General features: G+C 33.1%; 2 protein-coding genes across 2 annotated transcripts in view; one reads left to right on the plus strand and one right to left on the minus strand.

Moving 5' to 3' along the window:
- LOC113229287 overlaps nucleotides 1-4,797 on the minus strand; it is an 83,476-nt gene extending 78,679 nt beyond the window's left edge. The window contains exons 1-2 of the mRNA XM_026462833.1: nucleotides 4,607-4,797; nucleotides 4,307-4,372 (exon numbers count right to left, since the gene is read on the minus strand). Coding sequence (XP_026318618.1) covers nucleotides 4,307-4,343 — 37 coding nt within the window. The 5' untranslated portion in view covers nucleotides 4,344-4,372; nucleotides 4,607-4,797. The remainder of the gene's footprint in view (nucleotides 1-4,306; nucleotides 4,373-4,606) is intronic.
- A 3,859-nt stretch (nucleotides 4,798-8,656) lies between these two features.
- The window catches only part of LOC113229239 (proton-coupled folate transporter-like), a 14,292-nt gene continuing 11,956 nt past the window's right edge, over nucleotides 8,657-10,992 (plus strand). The window contains exons 1-2 of the mRNA XM_026462765.1: nucleotides 8,657-8,862; nucleotides 9,262-9,463. Coding sequence (XP_026318550.1) covers nucleotides 8,819-8,862; nucleotides 9,262-9,463 — 246 coding nt within the window. The 5' untranslated portion in view covers nucleotides 8,657-8,818. The remainder of the gene's footprint in view (nucleotides 8,863-9,261; nucleotides 9,464-10,992) is intronic.

Genomic DNA, 10,992 nt, shown 5'->3' on the forward strand with positions numbered 1-10,992 from the left:
CACGGATTTTATTTTTACTTTTGTTCTCTTTGTCTGAAAATCTTTTCCATTCCACATATTTTTTATAACGAAGCTAACCACGAGTCACTGTTTTAAGATCACTGCGAGTCACTGTCAAGTTTGTTAAGCTATTAATATCTATAGGTTATCAGTCTATGTACAATATTGGATGCGAGAAACTAGCGTGATGCATACTTGTAGAACAGCTCTATGGAAACCTTGAAATTTAAATGTGGCTCAAATATGTTCCACATACGGTAACACATTTTCACATTTATCACTAAGACGTGACACAAGTTGCTTAGAATATTCCAAGAGTTACAGGGTATTATTATGTTCACTATATTGGTTGGCTATCTTACTTATGAATCCATTAAATAATTACATAATACTATCTATCACACTTCAGTTGCTTCTTCTCAATATAGACCTGTCGTTTAATCTAAATTGCTGCAGGTAGGTACAGAAAATATAGAATTATTTTTCAGACTAAATACATTTTGCGAATCTTCTAATTAGTTTTTTTTTTGTTTACTACTTTAATACTTGTTAATCCATCAAAGGGCTACTAGAAAGTGTCTATGTGCGTAAGTTACCGTGATTTAATGTTGCGATCAATATGGACAGGCATACGTGCTTTCTATTAGGACGTGATACGTTTAATAATTAGCATACAAGTTACGATTGGTGTATATGATAACGGCAATGTGTATACTTCAGGGATTCTTTAGAATACCTTGTCATTCTACACAATACCGGGTTTCTTTTGGCAATGCATATAATAGTTAATATTTTTTAAATTATTAAACACATTTCCTAGGCATTATCTTAATAATGCCAAATTTACGGCAGGTATTCTTTAATACCTGCCGTAAATTTGGCAAAGTATAAAATGAAAGACAAAAAATCTAATTAGTCAATTCTATTTGCTTTTCCGAGCGGTTACCTATCAGTAGTCCGAAATGACATTTTCCAGAAATAACGTTTGGTGGAAATTTCATTCCCTCGAAAGTAATATTGAGAGGAAAATGTTTTTTCTTTTAAATCTAACTTAACCCAACCTAACCAAACCTAATCGTGTCTTTGCGATAAACATTCAACATATCCTGAAAGAACAACCGTTTCGTTACAATTCTTTAATTCGTATAACATTATTTCGGACAAAAAATTTTCGACTTTGTAATAGGTTACCTTCCGAGCGGGTTCAACCCCTCCTGCGGTTAGGTTAGTATATGAAAAAGTTGAACCGAAAGAAAATTGCATTTGTTTGCATTTCCGAGCTGGGTCGAAAATTAGAATGGATACTTACCGTTTTTTAGCAAAAGCTAAACACTCAATGCTGTACTTTAAACAAACGAAGAAAAATTTATGTTCCTAAAAGTTTAATGGGTTCCAATAAGGTTGAGTTTAAAGTCAAAGAATTATTGGATTTACTGTCAGATAATCACTTAATATAACAGTATTGCTTAATGCATTAAACAGTAGGTGTGGTAAGTTTTAGTTTTTGTTGCTACTATAATATATTGTTAAATAAAAAATAGGGATTTTCTTATATATATCATTTGTAATTGAATTACCAATTTTAATAATTAGCTACTTATTTTTACAAGATGAACTATCGTGATCTTTAATTCGAAATATTCTTAGCACACATGCACTTTCTCTTATCACACACACACACACACACACTTTGTGCACCTAAATTTAACAAATTTAATACATTGCTTAATGCATGTTCGGCATTTTTTTTATAATATCAAGCGACGGGACGAACAAGTCGTGCGCCTGATGGTAAGCGACACGCCTGTAGATAAAGTTGCAGTGCTACTCAGAGCTTTAAATAGCAAAGATCTGAGAGGCACTGACATTGCGCTCGTCACCCTGAGACATAAGTTGACAAGTCCCATGTGCGTGTAGTTTCACCATCTAGGTGTTCTAAAGATTTACATTCGTCGTAAGTCGGATTACATACATTGCCGATAACAATAGGTATACCTATATGTCGTACATTGTACAAGTGAATATCTCCTTGTAATTAAATTTTGTGACTTACGTACTAAACTTTTATAGTAAATCGACTTCTTAGGTTTTAGAGATTGTTACACAGAGAAAATGAAACCATTTTTTTGGATCTATATCGTGTATATTTGTTTTACAAACAGCTTCATTTCCATTTATAATGAATATTTAGCGTTTAAGTAAGAAATCTTAAAGGGGTTAAGGGCAATTACTCGACATCGGAAGCTCGGGACCTGTTATAGAGTTGGGTCGCCGACTTAGAGACGGACTGCGATCACCGCTCTGGGTCGTGCTTGGTTCAGCAAGTGTCCATTGCAGGTAATGCTGCCATGGGAGCTTTTCAGCCGGTCACGATACACGACGGGATTTTTTTAGATTAATTTAGGATAAAATCTCTTTAAAAAAATTACTCAAGCTACTACATTTCTATTATGAAAGATATCATTAAATGTTCAATTAAATATCATAATTATTTATAACTTGTTCCTATCTGTTTTTAATTAAGTATCATGTTATGCACCCCTGTTAATTTCTGAACCCAGCCCTCCGGTTGACTGGTAGAGAATGCCTAATGGCATTAAGTCCGCCATTAGTATTGTTTTGTATGCAATAGAGTTTAAATAAATAAAAAATAATGTCATACCATTAAGTAAAAAAATATAGATTTTAAAAATATGGAGTTTCATATGGGCACCTAATCATATTTGTTAAAAACAATTCACGTGCTACTTAAAAGAACTTAGTCAAAATTATATTCATTCTATTTCAAAAAACATTTGGTGCACTTTAGTTATGTTATCAATAACACTTTTTTCTTGTCTTATTGTTTTCTGATTACATAACAATGGGTAAAACCTATGTATACTCGTATATTTAAATCTAATCCGCCCTTATCTAGACCGTTAAATAAGGATAAAGTTTCTTTGTCACTTCTTATCTTTAAACAGATAAAATCTTATCAGCATCACTGTAAAGGTACCTATGCCGATCACATTAATCGCACGTGAGTAAAGAAATGTCCACAAATAGTAACCTTTAATGTGCCGTAACTATAAAAAGAAATATATGAATAAAATATCAAAACATTAAAATATGTTATACTTCCTCTAATTCTACAACAGTTTTACGCATTACCTTCAACTCATTGATAACAGGGGGTCTACTCTACTCCCGTTCTCCGTCGACGTCCGTCCGAAACAATTACCGACAAATAAGTAATACACGAACAAATCAAAAGACAATGTCAAGTATGATACTTCATTCACGTCATGCGTCTTTTAAATTTGGTCGAGTATTACATTAATTGTTTCAAACATATGTCGAGCGGAGAACAGGAGTAGACCCCCTGATTGAGACTTACGTACAGTCTAAATCAATATTCAAAAGCAAACATTCTCCAGTAATCATTGAATGAATGAATGAATTAATGAAATATTCTTTATTGCTTATTATATATATAAAATGACAGTTAAAATACAATAAAGTAACTGAGGTATAAAGATAGTAAGATAATGTGCAACAGGCGGCCTTATTGACATGTAGCAATTTCTTCCAGGCAACCTTAGGATAGAAATTTGGGATATGCAAAAGGGGTGCAACCAAAGAATATCGTTATAAGTACACCACATAATAATTATTAATAAACTCATATACGTGGATTAAATTATCCCTACAAATATTATTAATACATAACAATACATAAATAATAATATTAAATCCTTATATACTTTAAAAGGAAAAAGAAAAATGAAATAATAAGTATAGGAAATAAATGAAAGGATAGTGGAGAAAAAGACAAAAAGTAAGTTAAAATTCTATGTCTAGCTTTTTTATATAAGTATGAATATTTTAACTCATTGTTCGAACAAGTTTGACATCAACTACAGCTTAAGATGTTAATGCTGATCCGAAAGTAACCTACTTAAATTACAAAACTAAGGCTAGAAAAAACGGGTTAAACTTTATACTATTCCTATTATATCGATATAAATTCTTTGTGGCTTATTAACTTGCAATAATTTCACTTTATTTTGTAGTATTCTGTACACGGATAAAAAGGATGTCACGGTAACAAACGAGTATCGTGACATCCGCAATTCTTCATGTAAATTAAATAATTGCGTTATTATTTTGTCTACGTTCACATTTCAACCTTAAAATGTGCATCGATCGATAAATTTTATACGAAAAATGCGAAAAATAGTTATCATTTATTAAATTTAAGATCTTTTTAGATGGATGGATGTACTTAATTTGATATTTGAAATTTTTGGTGATTTCTACTTACCTAGCATTCTGTTGACTTCTCCTTTTTCAGTCATCATCGTCGTCGACGTCTTTCATGGTTCTGAATCTGAAGTTTAAAATAAAATATTAACCACATTAACCATACGGCACACATACCGAGTAAATGAGCATAAGAAAGCTGTACGATTTCAGGGTTTTAGTACAGAGATTTTATCACTAAGATTTAATAGGAGATATTTCCTATTTGTGACATTTATTTCACAGGACATGTTTTGGTATTTTGTGTAATTCTTCATTATTTGAACTATAGTACCAAAATCCCTAACGCTACAATTCTTACCTCGATATCACACTGCGCTCTCCGCACCACAATTTACTACACAACAATTAACTATCACTAGGCACTAAAAACTAATACAGTGTAAGCAACAGTATAACAAATATACGATAAACCGGAATTGTTTATTATTCACATGCTTTTCACTCAATATTAGGACATTTTCCGTGTAAAACGAGGAATTAAAGATTTTTCTAGTGATCGAGGCATCTTGTTGAGGGTTGAAGGCGAGTCACGGAAATACACGAATGCCTCCGATAGACGCCGAATGAAAATATCACCGTGGACCGGATTTAGGTGCTATGGTGATGTTATATTATGCTCATAATGATTTAAAACAAGTACCTGTATAGGTCTTATACATAGGAATATTTATATAGACGATTAAAGAAACAGAAGTTGTAATTTCAGAATATGCATTAGATGAATAATACTCCTTTTAAGGTTTAAAACACGTTATTAGAAGCAGAGCCATATCCATTCATTCAGAACAATCGTTGAACCAGATATTGGTGACTTCCAAATGAACTTTAAAACAAATAAATGTGAAAACAATTTTGAATTCGGTCCTGTGCAATTTTCACCACCCTGCAGTGAGGTCGTCGTTGAGACGCCATATTTTTCACGCATGCGCCTTAATTTTCCTAACTTAGCACAATTGCTAACATTACTTGCAAGTGTAACTGGCTTATCTAAATTTATAAAGTGGAACATTAAATGAATATACTTTATTATTTCAAATAATATAAATGGAATATTGAAATTTGGCTCTGCGACATTGTATTAAGGAAAAGGCAATTCCTGCTGCGCGCGCATTCAAGTGTGACGTCTCCACAAGCTGACAGCGGCTAGGATCAATATGATGACGTCACGCCATTCAAAGTCGACTATAAGATTGCACTTTACTTCCTGATACGGAAATAGGCGTGCAGCTTTTTAGAGGGCTTGATTTCCTTTCTTTAGGGAAATACTGGTGATTTTAATTTCTACCGCTATTTGGTGACGTTATAGTATTTTTTCAGCATTGATGTCTTTAAAAACTTATTTTTATTTCCTTATTCAGTTGCCATTTCTATGTTATATTCCTATTAGATCGACATAAATTATTTGTAGCTTATTAACTTGCAATAATTTCACTTTGTTTTGTAGTATTCTGTACGCGGATGAGAAAGGATGTCACGGTAACAAATCTAGAGAAAAAAAATTGTACATTAAAATCTTGACTCAAAACTTTATCTCAATGGCGAGCTGTTTTGGTAAAACTTCATAAATTCTTTGTAATACTCTACTTATATACCACATACGTTCCTTGCTTACAATACTTCAGCGTCTCTTCTAAATGCGCCAAAACAGAATATACATAGATAATTTTATGACGTTCCGAAACTATGGAAACATAAAGCCTTAGTATTCCTAATTTTTGCCAATATAATTTTTTCAAAGCCTAATTTGAGTGCTAATTTAGAAGTCGATGGCAAGGCAGTTGATACCTATACTCAATTAAACGATGCGCAACTACTCGATCAGTGAACAGGCCCCAAGGCCAGCCACATGCCCCAAAAGGACTTCATTGGCATTCAATGATAATCTATACACAGGAGACTGAAGAATAGTAGAATAATAAATAGCTATAGTGTACGTTGTATAACAATATCTGTCTATTTTCTGGAACACTGACACAATTTAGTTGTCTCAAATTTTTTTACACGAGGTTGTTATTTTTTCTTTCAGGCGACTTCGGTGATTTCTCTATTAGATACATATACTGAGAAAGTCATGTCACAACTAAAACTATTTAAAGTAATAACAATAGGAACACGACAAACTTATCTGTAGAATGTAGAGACCAGTGTGGAGCCGTGGTAGCCTCTCTCAAGCCGAGGTCGTTTTTCGGAATTCATTTGAAATTAACAATGAACTTTTCGGTGAAAGAAAACATCGTGAAGATACCTGCATGTCGAAGATGGTTCACAACATTAGAAAAATGTGTGAAGTCCCCAACCCGCATTGGACCAGCGTGGCGGATTATGGCCGAAACTCTCGCCTGAGAGGAGACACGTGCCCACATGAGGAATGTATAAATAAGTTAATGGTACCTCATCAGTTGTAGAGACTAGTAATTGCCTCGTCCATTCGTTGTTCGAACAAAAATGGAATATCCTTCTTGCAATTTGTTATGACAAAAAAGGATTACATTTAAAAACGGGGCAGTCGTCGGGATGATGAGGAAGACGTATTTCTAGCTGCTTACAAAAATATCACTACACAAATAACCACCTTTATTAGTTTAGTTCCACACCTGAATACAGACTGCACTAATGAACAATTCGTACCAACTGACTGATTAAGGACGTTCTACACTAAAACACACGTAATCTGACTTTGGAAATGTAACCTAAATGTGCAAGGTTTAAAATATATTTTACTATGAAACAGTACCTCCTGAAACTAGAGGTTGTTTAAAACCAGTTCTAAAGGAACTGATAGCGCTAATTATTTCTGTAAAATTGTTAACTTGCATTTCATAAATGATTTGGAACGAACTATTTATATAGGTTTCTTAATACGTTAGAGCATTTCAAATGATACATCAGCACTTGAAATCAACTAAAGAAATCTTATTGAAGGAGTTATGAGAGACGTTAGTTATTAAAACAAGGCACAGGATTTTGAAAATAAACATACTGTAATATGAGATTTTTTTAACATAGTTGGTAACACATATAACAAAATCTCACAAAAAAGCAAAAAGTGTAAAGTGCAACAAATGATAATGAATGATAATCACACACGTAATGGGCGCGTAACTTTGGCCCGTGGCAGCGGGAACCGAACGAGATTCTCAACTGGTTTATTTTAGCGCTGGCTACCATCGGCCGTGAAACATTGCAAAGGTGTATGTAGGCAGCTAGTCATTCAATTATGATGACCAATGTCGTTCATTGACTGCCGAAAGACATCTCGTGTGTCATTGTCGGAAAACAAAAGCGAAACCATTTATTAACGCTTCTGGAAAAGTTAGTTCAATCAATTTCCATCAAATTTTGTAAACAAGAAACTGACTAACTGACTTATTAGAACAGTAAAAACGAAAAGATATTGAAACAATACAACTCAAACTTATAACAAAAAAAATGTACGTTAGTAAAGAGAGCGTAGTTTAGAACAGTAGATAATTAATATATACTTTTAGCAAATAAACAAAGCAGAATGTAGAGCACGAATGATACGATTCAGTATTAAAGTATAATGGTGATACTTTATACTAACAATGGAATCTGTGTTTATACAAGTTAGTGACGTGAAGTTAGTGAAACTAGTATAAATAGATTTTACACGGTCACTCTTATTTAATTTTGACTCAACAAATTACATAAGTCTTCAATCTGGACGATGCACGCGGTGGACTTTTATTGTTCACATTTAATTTAATTACGCTTCTTGCATTTATGCGACGAGGTCCACTTGAGTTGTATTCATTGACATACATTACGTACCTGTCTGTTATATTTTAGTAAATGCGCCAAGTATTATGTGACACGTATCACGTATATTATGACAACCATATCAAGTATTCGTATAGAGCAACATGACGAATAAAAAGATAAAAAACCGTAAATTCAGTACATCGATAGATTTAATCGACGTCAGGTGAAATGAGGATTATGTTCATTTATAGACTGTTTAATTCAATTATGAACTCAATTATATAGTACATGTTACCTACCTACCATAATTGACATTATTTAACATTAAATACAATTTGTGATATTCCTAACACTTCCACTTATATAACACATATTGTAATATATCATTAATAGAGTACATTTAATACCAAAGTTTTGTTATTACATTCAGAAGAGAACAAAGTAGATTCTCATAAGGGTACAATCGTATATAATACTGTCTAATCTATGTCTCGGTTGCACCGTGTGTCAGAGCAATTGGCGTAATCGTCACAAATTGACTGAGCTCCGTTTCGCCAGTCAGTTGATAACCACACAAACCATTTTGTGTCGAATAATGCATCCATGGTTCAACTAATATTTGTATTTAATTGACTAAGCCCTTATTTCTTTGGTGATAACGTTTTATCTAACCACATTAGTACTTGTTCAATTTTGACGAACACACGTGCTTTTGCTATGTGAAATTTATTTTAAAAAAAGAGTTCTGTGATATTTGTTTGTTCAGCTGACTTTTTGTTGTGAGAAAATGGTTGAAGGATCTGTAGATCTACAAGAGCTGCAGAAGTTAAGGTAATATTTTCATTGATTGCATTTCATTTCAGTAATATCTTTGATTCTCTTTGTAAAACAATCTCATCTATTCTATGGGCTCTGAAAATTATATTTTCGATTTCGCTTTACTCGTACTGCATTAATTACATCTTAACTGTAATAACATTGTTGTGATAATTTTTGTACCATATTGAGTTTATACTTTAATCCGTCATGCGTGCTATAGAGACACACGGTGTCCCTGAAGATTTTGATACTGTGGCGTTTTAGGGCCACATGTTGTCTCTAATGCCCAGCTGTGTTTGCACCCACCCTTAAAAAAAATCGTTAAGAACGATTTACGGAAAGATAATTTCTGTAATTAGACTTAAATTGTTTGCAAATATTGCCACAGCGATGATGTTAAAATGCGAACAGGAATGAAGAACAAGATGAGGCGCGAAAAACAGAATCGGAGAGAAAGTTTCGATTCCTCCTTGAACCAGCACTGGTCGGGGCCATGGTTGCCATCAATCTAGGGCAGACTTCCCTGCAGAACTTTTATTTGCGCACAGCTTGCTCTGTGGATTTAGGATATAGCAAAGACATATGCGACTCATTGGGAGGAGGACATTACGAGGTAGGTAGTTTTAGAATGCATAATAACTGTTATCACGGAAGTGGAAAATAACCAGACCAACATGAAAATAAATTGAAAAATGTCTTTATTGTTTTACACAAAATTAAACTCGTACCATATATTACCTACAGCCCCCACATGTTACTGAAGACAGTTTCGTTAAAATAAGATAAGACAAAAATATATGTATACTCTAGAACATTTTCAAAATAAAAGCAAAAATTAAATCAATACCTGTGTTGGTATATGTCACATGTCACGTATGTAACAGTTACATATGTCCAAATGATAAGAAAAAATGTTGAGGTAAAGAGCGCCGAAATAATATAATTGAAAGAAGGTAAACGATTTACAATGTCGTACCTCATATAGATGAGATGTGGTAGCCTAGTGTGAGAATAGTAGTTTCTCATCGAGTTCTTAGGTTTTCGAGTTTATTATACATTGAAAATGATATTAGGTATTTTTTCGGATCTAAATCGCGTACGTATATTTGTTTTTAGAAAGAAAGAACGAAAACTGTTTAATGCACAGACACGCATATAAGCAAAAAAAACAGGACAAAAATAAAAAGTTTAAAAGAATATTAAAACAATTTTACATGAACAAGCAGTAATTTATCGCCATGCGTGTCGCGGCTGGTACAAACGGGACTTGCTCAGCTTTAGCCACAACTGGTTTTTTTTAACCGTACCATGACGTTGATTTTCAGAAAGTTCGGGGCAAGTGAACCACAGACAGCAATAAAAAAATATAAACAAAAAATAAATAAACAGTTACAAACAAACCAATTTGGGCACTTTTTAGATCCCATGGTCACGTTTGACTAGTTTCATTTCCAATGTAGTTTCTCAATTCGAGAAGTCGGTGGTTCTAATTTCTGTGGCGCCATATAACATACCTATAACTTTCATTTCTAATTTACCTATATTTGCGAATGTTTAGTAACAATACCCTTGCTAACGGTGAAAGAAAACATATTGATAAAACCTGAACGTCGAACAAGATTTACAATCCTTGGAAAACGTGTGAAGCTCCCAAGGGGTGTGTAATGGCAGATATAACTACAAATAATCTATTTTCACTTGGTATAATCACATTTAATATAATTTCTAAGGATATAATCACTCACTGTATATAATTAACAAAAGGTATAACAACAAAAGGTATAATTTCAATGTGTATAATGAACCTTCAGTATAATAAACATTAGATATAACGATTAAGTGACATAATGAAGAAATGGTATAAATACTACCAGTATAATGTATTAAATAATATAACACAATATTTCGTTTTACGAATAGTTGAAGCGCCCTACATTATGTTGATAAGAATTTTTTTATTCCATTAAATGTACAATCGCAAAATATAATTGTTTTTGTATAGCTTTAAGTGCTTTTTGTGTTATAAAATATATATATTAAAACTTTAAGCAGAATATTTAATTGCATACACTAACCTAACCTAAACCCACCGGAAGAGGTCGAACCAACTAGCAAATGCAAACAAATTCGATTCTGTCAGCT

This window comes from Hyposmocoma kahamanoa, unplaced genomic scaffold (assembly GCF_003589595.1).
Source record: "Hyposmocoma kahamanoa isolate Upper Pololo Valley unplaced genomic scaffold, ASM358959v1 296, whole genome shotgun sequence".
Taxonomy (NCBI): domain Eukaryota; kingdom Metazoa; phylum Arthropoda; class Insecta; order Lepidoptera; family Cosmopterigidae; genus Hyposmocoma; species Hyposmocoma kahamanoa.